The sequence below is a fragment of the Misgurnus anguillicaudatus genome, chromosome 7 (assembly GCF_027580225.2).
Source record: "Misgurnus anguillicaudatus chromosome 7, ASM2758022v2, whole genome shotgun sequence".
Taxonomy (NCBI): Eukaryota; Metazoa; Chordata; class Actinopteri; order Cypriniformes; family Cobitidae; genus Misgurnus; species Misgurnus anguillicaudatus.
In genome coordinates, this window is record NC_073343.2 from 3737212 (window position 1) to 3762869 (window position 25658).

General features: G+C 39.2%; 1 protein-coding gene across 2 annotated transcripts in view; it reads right to left on the minus strand.

Annotated features, from left to right (window-relative positions):
- The window catches only part of adck1 (aarF domain containing kinase 1), a 158569-nt gene that overhangs the window by 19404 nt on the left and 113507 nt on the right, over window positions 1-25658 (minus strand). For both annotated transcript variants that reach the window (XM_055171810.2, XM_055171809.2), the window contains 2 exons: window positions 18999-19148; window positions 18196-18393 (listed from right to left, as the gene is read on the minus strand). In XM_055171810.2, coding sequence (XP_055027785.2) covers window positions 18196-18393; window positions 18999-19148 — 348 coding nt within the window. The remainder of the gene's footprint in view (window positions 1-18195; window positions 18394-18998; window positions 19149-25658) is intronic.

Below are 25658 nucleotides of genomic sequence, written 5' to 3' on the forward strand. Positions count from 1 at the left end.
TAGATATTCCTATCACATCTGAACATCGGAGCACATTTTTGTATGGCAACGTGTCCCTCATATGTGCCACACTAATATAAATAAATAAATAATAATAATTAATTTATTAATGACCAATAATTCTTCTAATATTTATAACTTGCTAGTAGTAGTACTAGCAGTATGTTTCAGGCAGAAACGGTAAACACAAAGTTGTTTCACATTCACTGCTATAGACGTCCTCTGGGGTTTTTGTTTTCTCTTAGCATTCTTTGCTTCAAAGCTTGGTAGTTACTTTTCCATTTTAGCATAAACACAATTTCAGATAACGGACCCGGAGTCAACAAAAACACTTTGATTAGGACTGAGGAGAAACCTCTGGAGACAAAGATGTTAACTGAGGAGACTTCTCCTCATCTGCTGCTAGAGGACATTGATTGAAAAGAGCTTATTGTGTTTCACCCCAACAAATAAAACCGATGGGAAGCACGACTCCTTTCATGCGATAAACTTTATATCTACGTACAGACAAATGCTTCACTCATCACAAAGTGTATGTTATTGTGAGTGATATCGATCTCTCAATCTTTTGAGATCTTATGTTTGGGTATCATGATATCTTGTTTCCAAAACTGCATCCTTCAATCTTCATCCTTCATCCAAAACTTAATCCTTCAATCTTAGTTCATCTCAACACTTCCACACACATATATCATTAAAACATTCTGTTGGTTCCAAGGGGCATGCTTTTGATCTCTATCGTGAAGCCAACATGGAAGTGACTGAAACTGCAATTCATCGACTAGCCACTAGAAGCTCCAAAAGGGAGTCAATTCCCATAGACCCCCATGTTAAAACGGCCAACTTTACAGCAGAAATAAATGTGTTTACCGCCTGGTACAAAAAGTGGTTTTGGTCTATATAGCTCATCCGTTTAAATTATATTAAGTCTTAAAGTTCTGCATAATTAAGGGCGTGGCCACTTGAGTGCTGGGCGAACAGTCACCACTGTCGAGCTAAGTGGGTGTGGTTTCAGCAACCAGGCACTTCAGCTCCACCCACTTCCCATCTCTTTACCCATTTTGGTTATTTGCAAATGATGCGCTCCGCCAACTATTGGCTTCAAAAAAGCTCTTCACAAATCTATGGGTGATGTCACAGACACTACTTCCATATTTTTTTACAGTCTATGGTTGGTTCACATTGTGTTGGTCTGTCTGTGACAAGTCAAATTATACAAGACTATATATATATATATATATATATATATATATATATATATATATATATATATATATATATATATATATATATATATATATATATATTTACTTTAGCTGGGTTTCACAGACAGGGTCACAAGAAGTACACATAATCCTCTGAAGTACACGTCTGAAGAGAAACAAGTAGGCAGCAGCTCGATCAGCTGTATTTTTCTAGTTTGTCTGGAAAGAAGATGTGTTATCTGCTCTGTCTTCCGCTCTCACCATCTCTTTTCGAGTTTTTGAGCCCCCACCCCAACCCTCTCCAGAAGTGATTGCAGCTCTCAATTCAGTTGCAAAGCGAGCGTTTCTCTGGCACAATGAATGTAAATTGCATTCATTTCAATTTCGGCACTAATGTACTCGATGTTTGTTCCTGTTTCACAGCAAAACAAACAAAATGAAACGCTGTTCCGTTCGGTGGCTTGCAAGATTAGGATTTAGAGCATATTTTGTAGCCAAGTCTCTCCGCCATCCCTGTTAGAGACTCGAGTTCATTTGGCCGCTCTCCCAAAGATGATTATGTTTTGTCTAATCAGGCATGTAATTAGACTAAACATTTTAAAATTGTACAAGTTCCTTATAGCTTTAAAACTTTTTAGACAAAAAAGACAATGGCAAAAATGCACCTGAATCTTAATACTAGGAAAATTAAGGGGTAAGAAACCACTACCTGCACTGTCAGAGAAAACATACAAAAAAGGTACAAAACTGCTGTTGCTGGGGTGGTACCCTCAAGGGTTAATTATTTTAACAGATTGAAATGTTGTCCCTTTTAGGGTACAATATTAAACCATAAGGACATTTTGTGTACCTTAAGGGACAATTTTGTACCAGTTAAATTGTAGGGGAACAAAACAGTTAACTGTACCTTTAAATGCACACAATAGATCCTTAAGTACAGTAATGTACCTCAAAAGGTACAACATTGGCTTATACTTAGTATAGCTGTTAGTGTACCAAAGGGAACCTTAAGGCAGTGCTTCCCAACCTTTTTCACTTTAAGCCCCCCTATTTGCCCACAACAAATATTTGAAGGCCCCCCACTCACTCAATTTTTTCCACATAAAAAAAGAACTTGGAATGACTAGACAAATGTATATTCGCTACTAAAATGGCCAAAACATGAGAAACATCTTGATTTTTGCTTGTTTTAGCTTATTTTAATGCTTGTTTTGTCCAGTTTTTAACTATTTTAGGTCATCTTGAGCTCCACTTTGGAAACCTGCTAAGGCCCCTCTGTGGGCCCCCTGGTTGGGAAACCCTGCCTTAATGCTGCGTTCACACCAGCCAGGGTAGAGGTGTCAAGCGCAATTGATTTCAATGTTACGTCAATGTGAAGACACGTTGAAGCGCGTCTGGAGGTCTCGCGGCGCAAATGAGGCGCTTAGCACGACGCGGTACACGCAATTCCGCCTCATTCGCGTGTCTAGTTCGGCAAGTTGAAAAAATTTAACTTTGGCGGAAAAACGCACCGCGTTAAACAATCACGAGCTTGCTCTAGTAGTGACGTAATTACAGGATGTGAGCGGAGTCGCAGAAGCCCCTTCCTCCCATGACGCGAATTTCCGCATGAATGTCTCGACTAGAATTTCATGTGTGAATGAAGCAAGTAAACTCAAAATGTTCAAGCGGCAAACTAGACGCAGTAGACGCGAATTTGACACCTCAAACACGGCTGGGAGTCGCACACCGGATAAGAAGCTCCAAGCCGCGTTGCGTGTGGGACAACTCGTAGGTATCGCACACACGAAAGTGCACATTAAATAGCGCAAGCTTAGTCATATAGCGTTTACTTCAATATGCAAAATATATGTGAGCAGCCTATGTAAATCGTTAAAGGACAAGTTCGGTATTTTACACTTAAAGCCCTGTTTTCAGATTGTTTATGGTGAAATAGAACGGTTTTGACTGAAATTTCAACATATGCGGCTGGCCCGAGAATTTTCGGGTGTTTGTTGTTTCACCTCCCACCTATACAATGGCTGAATAGGTGCACTGGAACAATCCTTCCTGAGGTGCATTAAACTTTCGTTTACAAAGACGTGAAACTCACTGAGTGGTCAGGGGTGTTCACTGATATGCTCACACAAAAATCGCTGCAACAGATGCTTTCCAACAGGTGTTTTAGCATTCGTTGTAAACTTGTGGACCTATTTTTCCAAACGCCTCACACCCGTACATTCTTCCGTTGAGAGCTTGAATAATAGACACTCCAGCCCAGTTGGTAGCGATAATCCACCTTTTCCAATTGCAAGAATACAAACAAGGTTCCCGGCGTGGAGTAATACCGTACCTCACAGCACATCTAATACAAGTCAATGAAGTTGGACAAAACTATGATAAAACCTGTTGGAAAGCATCTTTTGCAGCAATTTTTGTGTGAGCATATCAGTGAACCCCCTGACCACTCGGTGAGTTTCACGTCTTTGTAAACGAAAGTTTAATGCATTTTAGGAAGGATTGTTCCTGTGCACTTATACAGCCATTGTAGAGGTGGAGGGTTATACAAGAAACACCCGAAAAATCTCGGGCCATCATCATATGTCCAAATTTCAGTCAAAACCATTCTATTTCATCATAAACAATTTGAAAACAGGGCTTTAAGAGTAAAATATCGAACTTGTCCTTTAACGTTTGGGACAAATATATTTTATTTTATGTTATAGAGACAGAGCGCAGCGCGTCATCACCTGAAAACCACGCCCACCGGTGGGGAAAGCAATCCAACCATCTCCATTGACTTTGTATTGCGATAGGACGGCTCCTTGTCATTTCTGGCTTATAACAAAAAAACAGAATAATGCCTAAAAACTGCTGTGTGACAATATGTACAGCTAACAAGCCAAAGATCCCAGAAATAAGTTTTTATAAGCTGTCGAGCCGCAAAACCCAGCCCCCAAGGAGAACAAAGTGGACCGCCGACCACGTTTCCCCGTATTGGACGCAGTTTTTTTAATAGGAGTACTATGAAAAGTTGCCTGTTTCCATTTCTGTGTCTTTAAACGCTCGTTTTTTAAAGTCGACGGCTTATAAAAACATATGTTTTTATTTTTTGCGTGTTAGATGTACACCTTGTCACACAGCAGCTTTTAGGTATTATTCTGTTTTTAAGTTTAATCTGTAAATAAGTTTTTATAAGCTGTCGACCCCAAAAAACGAGCGTTTAAAGACACAGAAATGGATACAGGCAACTTTTCATAGTACTTCTATTAGTAGATCTGCGTCCACTAGGGGGAAACGTAGTCGGCGATCCACTTTATTCTCCTTAAAGACTAGTCTTTTACGGCTCGACAGCTTATAAAAACTTATTTCTGGGTTCTTTGGCTTGTTAGCTGTACATATTGTCACATAGCAGCTTTTAGGCATTATTCAGTTTTTTGTTATAAGCCAGAAATGACAAGGAGGCGGCTTCTCGCAATACAAACTCAATGGAGACGGTTGGATCGCGTTCCCCCCCGGTGGGCGTGGTTTTCAAATTTGCATAACTGCGCTCTGTCTCTATACCACCACGGGTCTGTTGAATGCTGTATTCTGATTGGCTGAGAAATGTTCCGTGGGTATGCATTAATTTTTAACCGCACACCTAACTTTTCAAATGTCTTAAAAATAGGCACTAGAGCAATGTTTGTGGTACCCGTGGTATAAGAGGAATAATTGACTCCGGTCCTTTGAATTACTTGAAAATAATGCCCTTGGGTGTGCATTATTTTCTAATAATTCAATGGCCCGTCGTCAATTATTCCTTACTTAAACTATGTGAGTGGCGTGACAAGGATTTAGGCAGCTTCCAAAAACACAGCGGGCAGACCCCACCTGACGCCGCCAGTGTGTGTACATTCATAGTAGTGTGTTCTGTTTTTAAATTCATGGCACAACTCGACGCGGCGCTTCTCGTCCGGTGTGCGACCCTCTTTAGTGCAACTGAAAAGTTTTAAACCTTTTTCTGACAGTGAGCATGCTGCATTGAGTCTGTGAGGTGAAAGATAAAAAAGTGAAATATATGTCAAACATGAATAAAACATAACTGTGCACTTGATAATATTTATGATGCTGTATTCTGAATAAAGCTGAAGCTTTAGCTGTGATAAACTCTGTTGCTGCCTGTTAGTAACGGTTCAATATTGCTTATACTGTATGTTTAGAAAGACCCTGATGGTGGGATCATCACAATAAAATGTTAGTAGATATTAAGTCAACTGACTGGTAGTTGATAACAAGTTGCAATGTTACTTATACTACTTATACAGTAGTATAATATCTAAAATAGACTATTAAAATAAGAGTGTTACCCAAATGAGATCACAATCATTATAAACGAATAACAGAACTCTTTGTCAGGAAAAAAGGTTATGTATAATGTAATTTTCATATACAGTATACATAAACGGCATCATGTGTACACAGAAAAATGAACGAAGCAGTGATAAAGACATCCAAAGCAAAAAGATTAAAAAGCAGCATGTTTGAAATAATAAAAATAACATTCAGCACACAGTCAGATTTGTACAGAGATCTAGAGAACAGGTACAGGTAATTGCTGAGGCAGACCTGCGTCTGATGCAGAGAGCGAGCGAGGCCTTTTATCTGTGGAGGTCTGGCAGACGAGGACCGTGCTCTCTCTCTAATGAGGGGCAGGCCCATATTGACCAGCACTCCACTTCACTTGCAACACTAATGGTGTGTGTTTATCAAAATGTTTGAGTGGTTTTGCCTTTACTGCACTTCAAATGCTGAAACCCGCAGCTCCGGTTGAGTTTTGAGTATGTGTGTGCGTTTATGAGGACTGATGGAATGAAAGCTACAGTCAAGAGAAAACCACAGGCTGAAGAAAATAAGTGTTGGTTTTCGATATTGATCTAATCTTGTGAATTTATACGATCATTTTTTTAATACACAATGCATGTGTGTTTGATAAAGGCTTCTGATTAAATGCCTGGAATTAGTTCTGCTGACCAATTATTATACAATATGCTACTGTATAGATACTATAGAAATCTCATTTCTGGTTCCCCAAATTATTTATTTCTTACCTTTTATCTGTATAACATTTATTTACTACATTTTGTACAACACAAAATGGATAGTTCACCCAAAAATGAAAATTCTGTCATCATTTACTCACCCTCATGTTGTTATAAACCTGTATACATTTCTTTGTTCTGATAAACACACAGAAACATATTTTAAAGGACAAGTTCGGTATTTTACACATAAAGCCCTGATTTCAGATTGTTTATGATGAAATAGAATGGTTTTTAATGAAATTTGGACATATGATGCTGGCCCAAGAATTTTCGGGTGTTTGTTGTATCACCTCCCACCTCTACAATGGCTGCATAGGTGCATTGGAACAATCCTTCCTAAAATGCATAAAAATTTTGTTTACAAAGACGTGAAACTCATCGAGTGGTCGGGGGTGTTCACTGATGTGCTCACACAAAAATCGCTGCAAAATACGTATTCCAACAGGTTTTATCATAGTTTTTGTCCAACTCCATTGACTTGTATTAGATGTGCTGTGAGGTACGGTATTACTACGCGCCGGGAACGTTGTTTGTATTCTTGCAATTGGCAAAGGCGGATTATCGCCACCACCTGGGCTGGAGTGTCTATTATTCAAACTCTCAACAGAAGAATATACAGGTGTGAGGCGTTTGGAAAAATAGGTCCACAAGTTTACAACGAATGCTAAAGCACCTGTTGGAAAGCATCTTTTGCAGCGATTTCCGCGTGAGCACATCAGTGAACACCCCCGACCACTCGGCGAGTTTCACGTCTTTATAAATGAATGTTTAATGCATTTTAGGAAGGATTGTTCCAGTGCACCTATGCAGCCATTATAGAGGTAGTGGGTGATACAACAGAAACCGAAACTATGGAACTATTTTTCCTACTATGGAAGTCAGTGGGGCCTCCGACCTGCCTGGTTACAAAATTCCTCAAAATATCTTCCTGCGTGTTCATCAGAACAAAGAAATTTATACAGGTTTATGACAAATTGAAAGTAAGTAAATGATGACAGAATTTTCATTTTTGGGTGAACTATCCATTTAAAGGTTTTGCTTGGAACCATAAAGTCTGATAAAGTATGTTTTAATAACCTTTATTAAAGAGTTTATTACATTTTGATTAACATTATTGAAACAGTAATAAAAAGGAGTAGATCTATCTCTCTCTCTCTCCCTCTCTTTCTCTCCCTCGTAGATTAGAAACTTAAAAATAAGTGTGACTATTTGAAAAATTTCACGACATATCCATACAGTATTGCCACCAGCAGCTTTGTCGTTTTAGCTTTTAAATTTTTAAGGGCTGTCCACACGGAGACGCATATCACTGTATACGTATAAATTTGTTATGGTATTGCCGTTTCGTCCACACGGATCCGGCGTTTTGAGAGAGTGAAACCGCTATTTTTTGAAACCCATACCCATACTGGTCCGGCATATATACTACACCGCTTTCAGTCGGTTTCAGTGGTTTTGTGTTTACGGATTATTTTTTTAGAACAAGGAAAAAAAATGATCGGATAGGGAATGCACCGGCTTCGTGTGGACAAAGCCTTTATGATATCAATATATATATTTTCACTCTTTTTTGAGATACAAACAGATAATACAGAAAATATGTGAAATACACAATATGTGAAAAAAAACAGTTTACAGAACAAAATGGCTTAGTCTGGCCAATGTCAGTATTAAGTGTAACCTCTCTTGGTACTTTGCACATCTTGAACTGTTTTGAGGAGACTTAAGTCATTAGATGAAAATGAAAATGTATGTTTGTTTAACTCTTTCACCGCCATTGATATCTCGTCAATTAAGAGAAAACGCTTCCCCGCCAATGACGAGATTTTCCGTCTTTCCGCAATACCACTATTATCCACCAGGTGGCGCCCTTCCGCAACTACCTAACCCGCAACCCGGAAGTATTGCCCTATGGCAAGCGGCTGCATGTCCGTGTTTGTTTTAAAGATCGCTCTGAATGGGATCTCTATGAAAAGTCACAAAAAAGGAATTATCTCTGCTTTTTGCTCAAAATGTGGTGTTTTTGCAGAAACCTACCCATATTCAAAAGCTGATTACAAAAGAATCACTGAAGGTAGGATGAAACAGTTTTTTTTTTGTTTGAAAGCAGAGGGTCTGTTCTTTCATTTGGTATATTATATGTTTATATATTTAAAGAAGAAAATTTTCTGGAAAGCATTAAACTTTGGTGAAAAATCATGAAAAACGCTTGCGCTGGCTGGCAACTTTTTAAAAAAACGCTGGCGGTGAAAGAGTTAAGAGATCCTGCAGGTTCCTGCTATTGCTCAAGTGTATATTTATATGTTAATCTGTTTTTTCAAGAGCACCTATTTTCCGATTCACGATTTTACGTTTCCTTTGGTGTCTAAGTGTGCATTAGTACATGTTAATGATATGCAAAAGGTACAAACCCCAAAGAAAACAATGACGCAAGTTATCTTCTCCAACGTAAATCTCTTTTCTTGGACTACAGCAAACACACAGATTGTAGTCAACAGTTTACTTTCTGGGATTGGTGAAGTAGACAAGGCCGACATTATCATAATTCCTCCCGCTTCGGACTCACAGCCTATAAGTTAACTCCTGCTAGCATTGCATTGTGACCGAATCTTTCAAACATGGTAAGGAGCGTCAAAATTCCAGGTGACATCAAATTAGCTGGCCAATCAGGGACACAACGCTTTTCAAATCGATGAGTTTTGTACAAAATCAATGCGTTTGAGGAAGGCAGGATATCTGGGGCTACAAAAATGTACGGTATGTTGAAAATAATGTGTATTTTTAACCATAAACCACGCATTATACCAAATACACAAAATTATGTTGTTTTTAAGCAATGAAATAGGTGCACTTTAATGCTGCATGCAAATGTCCTGTATTTTCAGGTGGAATATAAAAAAATAATTATAAATGGTCACTATACAATTGCAAAAACAACCAATTTAATGGTGGCATGGTACTGTAAAGACTTTTGCACAGTACTCTATATGGTTAAAATGTTGAAAGCACATGAATAAAGCAAAGTGCTGTTTGCAGATTTATTGCATTTCTATTCACTGGCAGAATGGAGCTTGTCTGACTCTCCAGCTGGTGTCTGTAAAGACAGGTACATTAATATTGATAGTCCTGAACAAAGCAGGCTGACTGTGAATAGGTAACACACTAGACTGGACACGAGAGTGTTTCGATACCGAGAGCCCTTCAAATGGTCAAGAGGGCACCTTTGAATCACACAATGAATGTGTCTTTCTTAAGCACACCACACAGACACAAACCTGTACACCTGCTTGTAATGATATGTAATGACTTTGATGATTTTTTGTAATTACTACACCATTTAGAAGTTTACTACACCCGTCTGAGCCGATAAATCTCTTCCTAAAAAGGAAAGTGCTCTGTTCAGGTCAAGCTGTCAACTTTGAGTTAGCAACCAAATCATCTGAGCACCGAAAAAACTGACATCTAACCTTTTGAGAACTGTGAACATGTGATATATAGTCAGGACTGAATGCTGTATGATCTTACAGTTCAACATGAGCTTTTTATGATTTACTTGTGAGCTTAAATGGCAAGAAAAACAAGAAACTTCAATAGCAACGGCCATTAAAAGCACTTGACCCAAAATGATGATGGAAGTCGTGATATTTAGCGAAGTTCGTTGTGTATTTCTGAACATTTGTGCGTCACTGTACATTCAGCTAAAAGCAATGACATGGCACCTTGACAACAATAAGCACATGCACGTGATGCTCTCAAACAAAATAAATATATTTTTGCCACATCATGCCTGGATTAAAAGCATTCAAGCTCACCTGAGTCATGCTAAAAGTCAATAGGTCTTTTTAGCATCAGTCTAGAGCAGTGGTTCTCAAATTGGGGTCCGGGGCCCCCAGGGGGGCCGGGAGATGGTGCCAGGGGGGCCCCAGTTTTATGACATTTTATAAAATACATTAATTTATCATGAATTCTGTGAAATTAAACCTAAAAAACTAAGGCAGCACTACTTTGTATAATTTAATGTTTTGTTTAATTAAAATGTGAAGTTTTAGAACTGTTTTTGTCATAAATTTTCTTTGGGGGGGCCGCGAAGGAATGCAACGTACACCAAATTGGGCCGCACGCTGAAAAAGTTTGAGAACCACTGGTCTAGAGGTCTTCTCGGGTCCAAAGAAATGTACACGAAATGACCCGAATCACTTAATATCCGAACCTGACGTGCATAAATATTTTTTTTAAAGAAAGACCTGACCCGAGACAAACCCGAGAAAATTAGACCGGAGCCCGACCCGAACCAGTGGCAATTTTTTTTAAACCCGACTGGACCTGAATGTAAACGCCACTGACGTGTGTGCATTCTGCAGACCCACATGCAGCAATCAGACAGAAAGAAACTCCAGTGGCCTCGCAACCAATTTAGCAAGCTGCTCCATTTGTTTTACTTTGTTATCTGACAACACCACCAAGGTTACCGCTAAAATGCACATTTAAAATTGACTGACATGTCTTTGTCTCAACAAAAATTAACCTACCGCCAGCCACACAATGTGGCAAACGCTCTTGGCAAACAGATGAGAGGTTTGAAAAGGACATTTACGCACACACGCGAGAGAGTTTGGGTCTTCTCGGGTCCGTTCAGCAAAAACACATTCATTTTAAATTACCCGAGACCCGATGCTGCTATTATTGTACCCGACCCATGTCCGAGGCACATGTGAAACTTTTAGACCCAAACCCGACCTCAGTTTTTCGGATCTAAGTGGACCCTTTGAAGACCTCTACATCAGTCTCCCCAAAACACCATTTGCAAGGTTGCAGAATTGACGTTTGTTTCTACTTATAGATGTAACAAACACTAATGACTCTTAACTTAATCATCATATTGACACACTGTCCAGCTCTGTGGTGTAAGTCAGAGACTTTCAGTTTAAAAGCTTTCTCACTAGCCCATGACTGGACTGTACAAACTGTGTGAAACGGACCCTGGAAGATCCCACAAATCTGTCTATACTATGTCGGAAACCTGTCTGGTACCTACTGTACAGTAACGATGCAACTTATTCATCCTAAATTGCTATTGAACACCTAGCTAAAGAAGACATACAGTTCATGCAGCCATGCGTGGGTAAATTATAATGTACAATAGCTAAATTTAAACTTATCCCAGATTTCCACCACCGCGGAGCGGCTGCAGATCGGCTCCGCTGCATTACGGCTCCGCACTCCGCCGTCCACCAATACCCACCAGTTCCGTATTGTTGCAAAGCGGCTGCGTGCTGAAGTGACGAGGACCCATGAGCTCTCGCAAATTCACGTGATGATCGCACGATATATAGTTCTGTCTCCGCCCATTATGACATTAAATTATGACGTTTTGCTGGACCAGCCCAGATCATGACATGAGATCTCGCGAATTCAGGTATGATCACGCGATATAGTCATGACTCCGCCCTACAAAAATAGAAGCTCTGCGTATTTGTTCCGGAGGGCTGCAGATGGCCGGAGCTGTGATGGATTCGGAACACAGTCAGTGGAAATACACACATTGACTTGAATGGAAACCGATTGACTCCGCCGCCGTTCCGCAGCGGATCCACAGCCGTTCCGCAGTCGGTGGAAATCCAAGGTTAAAGGCAACATCAGGCACAAAGAAAACTTTGCCTACCAAATAGGAGGGTGTTGTCATAAGGATTAAAGCCAAAGTGCTGTCCATTTTTTTACGCGTACGCGAGGTTCCACGTACAGTGCGTGTGACGCATTATCGTCTTCAGAAGAGTGTGTGTGTATTGGATGTTTTATGTGTAACTGTGGGTTCACACCAGACACGAGTTCAACTCTTTGTGCGAGTAGATTACATACAAAGTAAAAGCAAAGACACGATCAGACGCATCCTCGTGTGGGGCAGTGCGAATGACGCTATACGAGCGGCGGGTTTGCCGTGAAAACACAAGCTATTCGCCTCAAATGCGTCTCCGCCCAAGTTGAAAAAATTCAACTCGAGCGAAAAATTTGCATGACACGAAGTTAAATCATGCAAGTAATCTAGAAATCAAATTCGCGTGTACCGCGCGTAGTTGGACATTTCAACATTTTGAGTGTACTAAAAATTCTAGTCACTGAAACATTCACATGGAAATTCACGTCATGGGAGGGGCTTCTGCGACTCCGCTTGCTTCTTGTAATCAAGTCACTACTAGAGCAAGCTCCTGATTGGTTAACGCGGCGCGTTTTTCCGCCAAAGTTCAGATTTTTCAAATCTAGCATTTCCCGCGGCAACGCTCAATTTGCGTCATTCACCCAAACTAGACGCGCGAATGAGGTGGAATCGGGTCTATCGTGACGCTCTAAACGCCCCATTCACGCCGCGAGACCTCCAGACACGCGTCAACGTGTCTTTCCATTGACTTAACATTGAAATAATTCGGGCTTGACGCCTCTACCGCGGCTGGTGTGAACGCAGCATTAGTTGCGCAAGTGGTTACTGGAGAATGTAGTACTATAGCCCAGGAGATGCACTGCATTTTGTCGCAATGCGCATGCGTTGAATGACTTTGTGCTAGTAAAACTATACTTAGCAAGGCTATGCGTTTAACTGTACAGGTATGTTCACGTACAGGTAAAAAACAGACTATTGTCTCTAGGCTTTTAAGAGCACCTATTATCCGATTCACAATTTTACATTTCCTTTGGTGTGTACGTACTGTACACACCAGAGACGAAAGCTATATATTTCATGTAAATCTTTGCATTAAATAATAAATTATGCACACTTGGGGGTTGAATTCACTACCCAAACTATCACCACAAAGTCTTTTACGTCAAGACACAATTGTAAAAATTCTTTGTCTTCTAGTCTGGAACGTCAAAAGCACTGAGTTCTGTTGTTGCAGTCTTTCCACCCATTATTGTGTGCTGGCAATACAATATGTTCTTATCTCTCCATTGTTATGCAAATGAGGCAGCATCCCTTTCTGCAAATGCCACAGCTGTACATGTGAAATCAGCCTTTATAACCGGCTGTAATTATAGAAGACCAGACTACTTCAAAACATCCTGGTAATTTGATGATGTCGGTGGGAGAAACTGCCGATCAGACGTTTGCGTTTCGGTTTGGAGGATCAGACTCTTCTAGAGGAGTATAGAGGAGGAAAGAGGTACTAAACCCTGGTTAAAAAGCACATCCGATGTAAGTGGCCATGGACCGGGCCATAATTATCCCCGCCAAGGCTTCTGGGTAATAAAACAACAAAGAAAAGCCACCTGCAGGAAAGTGCACTCAAATGCCACACGCTGACATGACTGACAAAATAGGCTTAAGTGGAAGGGCTCCTTAAACTGATGTGAATCTGAAAACAAGCAAGCGACGAATCCGCTAGCAGTCAAGTGTTTTTCACAGTGTCAAATGCTGCTGCTGCTGGATCCTGTTTGGCTTTGTTGAATTAGATAGCACAATAAAGGTGTGCTAGCTTCAATACAAACTACAACTAGCTTATTAGTCAGTTTTGCGACTAAACTAGGAAATAAAGAAGATATTATAATGTCGAAAACGCATACCTTTAAAGGAAAACAACAGCACAGTTTTTAAACATTTTACTATGTTCTTATCTCAACTTAGATGAATTAATATGTAAATATCTTCTTTTAATGCGTGCACTTTTAATCTTTGTACAGCGCGTTGTGAATGTGTTAGCATTTAGCCTAGCCCTATTCATTCCTTAGGATCCAAACAGGGATGAATTTGGAAGCCACTAAACACTTCCATGTTTTCCCCATTTAAAGACTGTTACATGAGTAGTTACACAAGTAAGTATGGTGTCACAAAATAAAACTTGACTTTTAAGCAGATAAAAAATGAGAACTATATAGTATACTATACAATATAGTTCTCATTTTTTATCCGCTTAAAAAAAATCACCACGTTTTGTTTTGTTTCACCATACTTACTCATGTAACTACTCATGTAACAGTCTTTAAATAGGAAAAACAAGTATTTGGTGGCTTCTAAATTCATCCCTGTTTGGATCCTAAGGAATGAATAGGGCTAGGCTAAATGCTAACACATTCACAACGCACTCTGCAAAGATTAAGTGCACGCATTGATAAAAGATAGGTATGTATTAATTCGTCTAAGTTGAGGTAAGAACATAGTAAAATAATGAAAAATGGTGGTGTTTTCCTTTAACTAATGATAAAGCATCCCAGTACAAACCTTTTTAATCTAATATATAACATGGTTATGTATAAATACTGTATATGCAATAATTTTCACTTTTAATGAGCATTCAGTAAAGCTGTTACAAATATTACAGCTTTAATGAGAAATATTAATGTTAGCAAATATAAAAGCTTTCAAACTCATATAAATATTATGTCCTGATGAAATACACTTGTACGGGACAAGCTGTTTCTACATCCAATAAAAAGTTTTGTAATACAAGTATAAATAAATGTCCCTGACACCTTCCAGATGGCCAAACCTCCCCACAGAGGCCAGCTCAGGCCAGGCCATGAGAGCCAGACTAAAACACCCAGACTAGCCTCCAGAAACCCTCGGTCACTCTGCAGTGACCCAACACCAGACCTCTGACCACAGTGCCATCCGACTCGCCACCTGGACTGTTAGTTTAGTGTAATGAGAGGACAGGGAGACCTTGTCCTTTTGTGTGGTTAACAGATGTTATTGTGGTTGTTTTGCGACTTTTTTTTTTTTCAGTTTCAGCCTGCAACAGTGTCTATGTTGATATCTTGTTTTTCTTGTTCACTGCCTAGTGAAGTTTACCTTTATTATTTTATAGAATTTGCAAACATTACTTAAAATAAAAATACATGACTAATCGAAATTCTGGACACACAAGATTTAATAAAGCTTTTGTACTGAAGCTTTATGCTTAAAATAACAGTTCACCCAAAAATGTCATTAAAATGCTCTTCTAAAATGACTTCTTTTCATCCCGTATAAGTACAGTAGATAAAATGATGGGCATTTAATATAATTTTTTGTGTTCAGCTGAAGAAAGTAAGTTACAGAAAGAATTTTCTCTTAAACTTTACAACAAGGTTGTATTTGTTACCATTAGTAAATGCCTTTGCTAACATAAACTAACAATAGGGAATATAGTTTTTTCAGCATTTATTAATGTTAGTTAAAGCCAATACAGTTTTTTGTGTTAGATTATTGTGCATTAACTAATGTTAAAGGGACACTCTTTTGGAATCCATTCAGCTGATCTCCGGGTCTGGCGCTACCACTTTTAGCATAGCTTACCATTGAATCTGATTAGACCATTATCATTGCGCTCAAAAATAACTAAATATTGTAAAAACTTTTTAAAAGTTTAAAAACTTGACTCTTTTGTAGTTACATTGTGTACTAAAACAGACTGAAAATTAAAAGTTGTGATTTTCTAGGCCGATATGGCTAGGAACTAGACTCTCATTCTGGGGTAATAAGAAGAATTTTGCTGCTGTACCATGGGTGCAATGAAATTACGCATGTGCCGAAAATAGTGCCTTTGATAGTGCCCTTTCAATAGCTGGGGACTATTTTCGGGCGCTGCTTAAAGGTGCAGTGTGTAATTTTTAGAAGGATCTCTTTGACAGAAATGCAAAATAATATACAAAACTATATTATCAGGGGTGTATAAAGAACCGTTATGCTTTATTACCTTAGAATGAGATGTGTTTATCTACATACACAGAGGGGTCCCCTTACGTGGAAGTTGCCATTTTGTGACGCCATGTTTCTACAGAAGCCCTTAACGAACAAACTTTTTTACTAAGTTGTCTCCGACGATGACATGTTTTTCCGGTGGCGGCTACCGTAGCTTCTCTATGCGTTTCAAAAGCAAGGGTCAGCAGTGGACTGAGCCGTTGGTTGTAATTCGCAACCTCACCACTAGATGCTGCAAAAATTTACACACTGCTCCTTTAATATCATTGGATCGTAATATCAAGGAAAATCTTTGGTTATTTTTGAGCGCAATGCTAATGGTCTAATCAAATTCAACAATTGAAAACATACACCAGCGGCCGGCGTAAATGCTTTTGTGTGCATGCTACCAAACTGGGGAAAAACCGCCAAAAAGTATCCAACATAAAGTACATGGAAACTCAACGATACTGTTGAAAGCATCCCAATACACATTTCATAATGTTGATTGAAAGAGCGCAAAATGTGTTGAAATTGCGGTAATCTATAAGAAGCGTGGATACTTTTTTTGTTTACTTCACAGTTGTCATGCTTGCAATTGTGTATATATTGCTTGTATTAACCTGAACTTTTAATGCACAGGAATGCATGGGAAAGTATGGTGAAGTAGGCAGCTGAAAACTGGCCGCTTATAACAATATATATTCATCAGGGTACGTTTTAACGTGATAGTTCGGCCAAAAAGGATATGGAACCCATGATTTACTCACCTCAAAGCCGTCCGAGATGCATATGTCCATTATTTTTCAAACGATGACATTTGCAGTTATTTTTGAAAATGTTTTAGATCTTTCAGTTAATCAAATGTGAAGTTATGGGGTCCACGACCTTCAAGTCCCAAAAATGTGCATCAATCCCTCACAACACAAATCCAAACGGCTGCACGATGACAAACAAAGTCCTTCTGAGGGTAATCCGCGCAGTTTCGTTGTAGAAATATCCACTTTATGAACTAAAATAACTCGCATTCGGTAATGCCGCCATCTTAGTCGCGTCCGCATACAAGATCAGAGGTTTACGCAGCGTACGGAGGTTACTTTGCTGCTGCTCTGTGCTCCCATCCTCCGAATTTGTCATACGTCACTAAGAAAAGTGCGTACACTACGCTAATACTACCTCCTGAATACAGAGGAGTCTAAGATGGCGGCGCTACCAGAAGGTAGTTATTTTCGTTTCTAAAGTTTTAAATATGGATATTTCTACAACAACAACATTCGGATTACCCTCAGAAGACCTTTATTTATCATCCTGGAGCCGTTTGGATTTATTTTGTGGAGGATGGATGCACATTTTTTGGACTTGTAGGTCGTGGACCCCGTAACTTCACATTTAATTAACTGAAAGATCTAAACATTTTCTAAAATATCTGAAAATATGTTTGTCTGAAAAACAATGGACAAATGCATCTCGGACAGCTTGGGGGTGAGTAAATCATGGGTTTAATATCATTTTTGGCCGAACTATCCCTTTAAAAACAAGTTAGCATAGCGTTGACAATCTGTGCTAACAGTTGGTGGCAGTAATTGCACTATTTGTTTGTCTAAACCTCCATTTACTGGGATTAAACTGACGTGTTGTCACTTATAAAGCCGAAAACAATATAAGAAAGCAGTGTCGGCAGTCACTAATGATTGATTTATATTAGAGATGCACCAATATTAAATTTGTCCACCGATAGTCAATTACATTGGCAGATACCGATAGTTAGGTGTTTATATTAACTTGCATTACCTACATTCTGAAGATTAAATTTTCATTCATATAATGACCATTAATATTGAGCATTAAACTAGTGACGTTTCGTTACATTTTCTATACCCAGAGCTCAAATGTATTGCATTTTCTGTTTTCTCTTGATCTACAGGATATATCGGCCATGACTATCAGCTGTTTTTAAACTATCGGCTGATAGTAACATGAATAAACACATAATGTGCTTAAAAAGAGAGTTTGAGCAGTCAAATTATTATTATTATTATTATTATAATTATTGAATGTCTGAATGAAATCCATCAAGCAGCTGCAGAAGCTAGTAGCGTCACCGCTTGTCCTTTATCACGAATATGTGACCGTGTGCTGTGGGGGGCAGCTTTTCCCATCACAAATATCTGATTGCATGGCTCAAGAGGTTAATAATAATAATAATAAATAAAGAAGGTTTGTCCATTCTTTTGGTTGGCAATGTCAAACTAACAGTAAATTTAAGACACTAAACCATTACCTCAGATTGAGTGACAGGGGTCTGACTGATGCCGGTGTTGACTGACTTCCAGGAGCGGCCGGTGAGGATGCATGCAAAAAGAGGGTAGAGATCGCCTGCACCCAGCTGCCTGCTGTAACGCTCAATGCCCTTCATATCTCCTCTTATCAAACTCTGCCACAGCTTGCAGTAGTTGAGCCTGAAGTCCTGGTTCAGCACCTTGGACAGGGACAAAAACGTTCCAGCATTAGTGTTTTGGATCCATTACAGGTCAAACTAGACTAACTTTAACTTAGATAAACATAATCATGCTGCTTCCTAAGGTCTTTTGTGCAATTCAATGCCAGCTTTGCATAAGTCACTGCTTTTTTATGTTGATATTTTTTGGTTTATGTGGTTTTTAATTTGCGAGAACACTGTTCAGCAATGTGGTCAACTTAAATGTTTTATTATATGCTTTATAAATACAATTGTGTTGGATATACCTTTGTTAAGACCCACAATGCACTGCAACAATGCCGATGTAGAGCATTACAAATCAGTGACTTGATGCTCCATTTAAGTTAGCATACTGTAGCCATGTTAGGCAGTGAAGTAGCTTACCAGGTCCTCGAATAAAGCTTAGGTATGTTTGCAATACAAGTTTTGAAATTGAGTGGGCCTGAAAACACACTAGATATTCAGGGCCATAAAATGAAAGGCTTTCACAGTTTGCAATAGCATATATAGGCTCGGCCCGGGAGCCAGTGGGTGAATAATGGGGTGTAATAAGTGACAAATTTGCTTCTCTGTGGAGTCTGCGCCGGCATCAGCCGATGCCTTACCTGATACAGACCATGATCGAGTAACACAATTTCTGTCTTGTTGCTCTCAGGACCCTTTCGAACCAAAACGTTCCCAGGGTGGGGATCACAGTGCACAAAACCGTTGACGAATATCATCTCACTGAATATCTTGCCCAGGTTCTGGGAAATCTGAGGAAGAGGAATGAGAGCGAAGATGAGAGAGATTAAAAAATACATTATTTTCAATATGACTACAACTACAACATATATATATATATATATATATATATATAATAGTGACAAAAATACTATACCTTAACATACACTACACTAACTGGTTACACATACCATAACTGGTATATGCTACATAGGGCATAAAAAACCAGGCAAAACAACAGCCCAGTTGACAATATGTAAAAAGTCTGGCTGAAGACTTCAAGATGACAAAGTATTTATTATAAAACAACCCACAATGCAATTATTCCACCCACATTGGGTCTTTGAAGATAAGTTGTGATAATCATCTCTCCTCAGTGTGTTATAATGCAGAGAGTCTGTGAAGCCTAAAGAACAAGAATCTATTTAAACGCGTGCTTACTGCTTACTGTTCACCAACATTATCAATGTTAAATTTTAGGGGGATCTATTGACAGAAATGCAATATAATTTACATAACTATGTTTTCAGTGGTGTATGAAGACATTACATAATGAACTGTTATGTTTACGCTAATATGAGCCATTTCTATCTATACAGAAATTATATAGGCAACTGATATAAGTGATGACCCGCTGGCTTGGGAGCAATTTTGAGCGTGGCATGGTTGTTGGTGCCAGACGGGCCGGTCTGAGTATTTTACAATCTGCTCAGTTACTGGGATTTTCACGCACAACCATTATAAGGGCTTACAAAGAATGGTGTGAAAAGGGAAAAACGTCCAGTATGCGGCAGTCCTGTGGGCGAAAATGGCTTGTTGATGCTAGAGGTCTGAGGAGAATGGGCCGATTGATTCAAGCTGATAGAAGAGCAAGGTATGCAGCAAAGCATTTGTGAAGCCACAACACGCACAACCTTGAGGCGGATGGGCTACAACAGCAAAAGACCCCACCAGCACCACTCATCTCCACTACAATTAGGAAAACGAGGCTACAATTTGCACAAGCTAACTAAAATTGGACAGTTGAAGACTGGAAAAATGTTGCCTGGTCTGATGAGTCTCGATTTCTGTTGAGACATCGAGATGGTAAAGTCAGAATTTGGCGTAAACAGAATGAAAACATGGATCCATCATGCCTTGTTACCACTGTGCAGGCTGGTGGTGGTGGTGTAATGGTGATGGGAATGTTTTCTTGGCACACTTTAGGTTCCTTAGTGCCAATTGAGCGTCGTTTAAATGCCACGGCCTACCTGAGCATTGTTTCTGACCATGTCCATCCCTTTATGACCACCATGTACCCATTCTCTGATGGCTACTTCCAGCAGGATAATGCACCATGTCTCAAAGCTCGAATCATTTCAAATTGGTTTCTTGAACATGACAATGAGTTCACTGTACTAAAATGGCCCCCACGTCACCAGATCTCAACCCAATAGAGGTTCGTGCCCTGGATGTGCATCCCACACATCTCCATCAACTGCAAGATGCTATCCTGTCAATATGGGCCAACATTTCTAGAGATGGCTTTCAGAACCTTGTTGAATCAATGCCACGTAGAATTAAGGCAGTTCTGAAGGCGAAAGGGGTCAAACGCAGTATTAGTATGGTGTTCCTAATAATCCTTTAGGTGAGTGTATCAGCCTATATAAATCAATGTGCGCGTCCCTCCATAGACCGACATCTTTGGTGATTTACCAAAGATAAATTAGACATTTCAAAGTGTATTTTAAGTCTTCAAGACAAAAAATAGCTAACTTTTGGATTTACACTGTGCTGTCTGTGTAAGAGTACGTTACACCAATATTTACCGAAATAAGCCAAGTATGCAGAAAGGTCATGTAAATTATCCAAAGCTTACAATAATAATCACTACACTAAGAGCAATGCATGCTGGGAAGCCGGAGGATCCCTGAAGGCCTGATTGGGCATGCATAGACAGCGAGAGGAGGTTTAATATGCTAATAAACACTTCAGGACGCGGCGGATGAGCAGCTCATCAACAGTGCCCTTGGAGGGAAGACGAAGACGAATATCCCCAGGCAGGGTGGCACGCAAAAGGCAGATTAAAAGAAGTTATGTGGACCAAAGTGAACTTTTGGATGAAAAAGTGGATGAGGATACCTGAAAGTGAAGTAAACAGAGTTAAAAGGTCACATGACGGTGGATGATTATATACAAGGGGTGTAATAATACATTGGTATAGATCGATGCATCAATCAAATGACTAGCAATACGATGCATTAATCCCACCCGTAAAATATCCATATGAGGTACCTTTATTTTGATACTCTCTGCCTTCAAGTAACGTCCGTCTATGCATTTCTGCCAAAGTGCACATTTTCGTTTACTAAAAATACTGTCTATGTGCGTCAGATTGCAATACTTGCTGGATCGAATCAAAATCGCATGGCGATTTTTTAAGGTATCGGCAAACATCATATCACATATCAAAATGAGATGTCCAATTTATTATACACATACAGTATTATATACACTGGAAAAATAAAAAGAAGAAATAAAAGGGGTTTTAGAAAACAGGCAGAAAATTAGAAAACAGAAAAGGTCGTCAAATCTGTGAACCCCAACTGGTGGCAACAGGCCATAACAACAACAAATATTTGTCAATGATTGAAGAGCTCGCCAATGAAGTGCAAAATTAGCCTGCAGTGTGGCAAAAAAAGGTCCTGTCCTTCTCCAAACCCCCTTTCTCGCCATGTCTCTGTTCCAGCTTTCCAGGATTTCTCTCTCTAATTTATTTTCCCAATGGTGGAGGAATGCGTGCATGCAGAGACTAAATCATATTTTCTCTCCTATTTCACCAAACTGATGATTCGGGAGACAATGAGAGGCCAGCCTGCCCTGACAACTTCAACAGTGCTGCATACCAAAGAAGGATGGGGAGAAAGGGGAGGGGGCATATCTGCCACACGCGCCAAATGAATGAATGAGATTGTTGGTGCAGACAGCACACCTACATGTCCTCACACTGTTGGAGTGACTCAGCGTAACATTCATCTAATGCTGGAGTCTGTCCTTTAGAAGAACGCTTTGCTTACACGAACGTCACATGCTACGCTACAACACGGGGTGGGTGGGGATAAGACAGACTAAAAATGAGATCAATTGGTAGAGCCAAAGGTCATGGGTTCAATCTTGAGCAAACACAAATGTATTGCATGTAATGCACTATACAGTAAGTCGCTTTGTATAAAAGCATCTACCTAATGCATAAATGTACCCTACATATAAATTTAAACAGCATGCTAAAAATCTTTAGATGATCTGGGTCTCAGTTTTAAAGTAAGCACAAGGTATTTTCTTTCCATTTATATGCAAAATTATGAGACCAGCCACTTAATAATAGCAAACATTTATGTCAATGGCTACAGCTGTGGAAAACAAACAGACACATTTTTGAATCCCATAATAGAACTATTCACTTTAATTTACTGTTACATTAAAGTCACAATGAATCAGAAGTAGCAATTGTCTTATTTTCCCCCTGGTGACGTACATCAGAATGAAACAGCTTCTTGAAATGAAATAAAAGGTAGGGCTGAACATGAATTTGCCCATTGAGAACTGATTGGATCATGAAGATGGGTCATGTTGCTATTTGGTAATCCCTGAGGCCCACCTGCTATACCATACAAAAAACAAAAAGGCTCACAGTCATTTGTAAAAATACCACAATATTCCAAAAAAAGTCATTTTAATTTCATTGTGACTTTAAAGAAATCTCAAGAGTAGAGCCGTCATGTTGCTCAGTTGCATTGCGTTAGCAGCACAAAAGGTCATAGGGTTCCATCAAAACAACAGACATACTGATAAAATGTATATTGCACTGACTGTATACATTGCTTGGAATACAAGCATCTGTCAAAATGCATAAATGTATGTAAAAAAATTATTTAACTACAAAAAAAGTCACTTTAAAAAGGCACATACTCTTTAAAAAGTTTAAAGGATTACTCCACTTTCTTAAAAATAATAATAATAATAATAATTTACATTCAAAATGCTGATGTCTTTCTTTGTTCAGTTGAGAAAAAATTAAGTTTTTTGAAAAAAACATTCCAGGATTTTTATCATTTTAATAGACTTTATTGGACCTCAACAGTTTACAGTTTCAATGCAGTTTAAAATTGCAGTTTCAGCGCAGCTTCAAAGGGCTCAAAATGATCCCAAACGAGTCATAAGGGTCTTATATAGCAAAACAATTGTCATTTTCGGCCAGAAAAAAAGCACTTTCAAACCACAACTTCTCGTCCTGCACTAGCCGTGTGAAGCACCAGCGTGACCTTAAGTAATGCACACGCATGTTGAAAAGGTCACGTGTGCGAAACTACCACGCATGACGTATGCAAAACTACCGCCCCAGCGTTTACAAGTGTGGAGAAAGAAGACCGCTCCGACGTTGTTGTATGTGAAATGATACTACTTAATGTATTTGTGACAGTTTATTGTTTAAAATGGTCCGCAAATGTGTGTTTCACATTTGTGATGCATGACCTTTCGACGTGCTTACGCATTACGTATAACGATTGTTTAATATAGTTCTCATTTTTTATCCACTTAAAAAAATCGTCTTGTTTTATTTTGTGCCACCATACTTACTTGTGTAACTACTCATGTAACAGTCTTTAAATAGGGAAAACATGGAAGTGTTTGGTGGCTTCTAAATTCATTCCTGTTTGGACCCTAAGGAATGAATGGGGCTAGGCTAAATGCTAACACATTCACGACGTGCTGTACAAAGATTAAGGGCACGGATTGAAAAAACATAAGTATGTTTTCATTTGTCTAAGTTGAGGTAAGAACATAGTAAAATATTGAAAAATGGTGGTGTTTTCCTTTAACAACCATCAATAAAAATAACACAGCATGACTTTTTTATTGATTATTCCTTTATAGAGTATTTTTAAGTAGACCTCAAAAAATGTTTTTTTCTGAATGTGTAGAGTGCGACTATAGTGGTGAGTGTACAACACCAAGACAAGGGGCAAAGGGGGCTCAAGCAGCCTGTGTATCAGGAACAGGACAGCTCATTTCAACATTATGCTAAAAATAGCTAGTACAGAAAAAGTGTGGCAGTAGACGAGGCAGGTACAGGCATTCGTTTCTGCGCCTGCCCCATCTTCCTTTTCAAGTCACCATCGCACTCGTTTGAGGATGCAGCTTGTGTCACAGGACAACACATGACAGAGAGCCTCTCTTGGGCAGAGAATAAGAAATAGAGAAGAGGAGAGCTGTGCCTTTGTGCGTGCAGGGATGAGTGGGATACAATGTGCACATGGGCAGTCTGTGTCAGCACCCTTTTCTAGCAAACTCTGCTGAATTTGTCACATGATCGTATGTTAAGCAAGAGAATAAAATAATTTTTACCGTAAAATTTGTACGGTACAATAGGTACGCAAATGCAAATTTAAATGTAATTAGTGTCAGATCATATGCTCTGTCTTTTTTTAAATCATCAAATGAAGAAAATATATAACAACAACAATAACAACTATTACTATTATTATTATGAATGCCACTTTTTCTGAATTTTAAACCTCCTAGCTGCTTAACAGGACAACTTAAGCAAAAACCTAATCACAATTTACCCCCCTTTCCCTATGCATGTATGTGTTATCACCCACTGTAAGAGGCCGACTCTGGGCTCTAGGATGATGTCTACCTGAGCATTACCTGAGCACAGCTGGTCTGTCGCATTGCACTAGATTGAATTTTTTCAGAATGGGTGATGCAATTACTCCTACTGGGGCTTTTGACACAAAACTCTCCATATGGACCGCTTCTGCCAGCCAAGTGAATATCACGGCATTGTGGCACAGCACAACGACACAGGACAAGGAGAAAGAGAGATAAAACATCTTAAAATCTGGAATAACCAGATGGTTGTGCAGAAGAAAGGAAGTGTTACAGACAATTCACAAAATGAAAGCTATTTTGGTCCTGTGACATGTCTTAAAAATAATTTAAAGCCTGCGGAGAGAATAAAATCAGTGGGGAGAGGAAACGACAATGACGAGAAGCTCGAATTGGGTTTAGTTAAAAATCCCATCGCAAGATCATTGGTCGCAAGACTTGAACGACTATGTCGAAATACTATTCGCCTTGTCCCAATCACCATTAAAAAAAAACATAACCAATGACAGCACTAAACATTGCACCCCAAACACAGGACTACTTTGGGGTCCTCTAATCATTTTACTATTTTTATTAATTGACTGATTTCACACCTTTCTACAAAAGTGAAAAAAAATCCAGAGATCACAGGATTAAAAACACTAGAAAATACATTTTAGAGATTGAGATTTAAACAAATTAAACTAAAAACAGTTATTGTGTGTGCACACCAAAGCTAATTTTATTACTTGCACGAGATGATTACATAAGTCAATGCAAAAACGCAAAAATACATTTTGCCTCAAAAAATTGCCTCAACATTCGCCTCAAAATTTTAACTTGAGTGGAAAATTAGCATGATGCATTGTCGTACACAAGCCAATAAGCGAAGAGCTTATCGACACATCTGG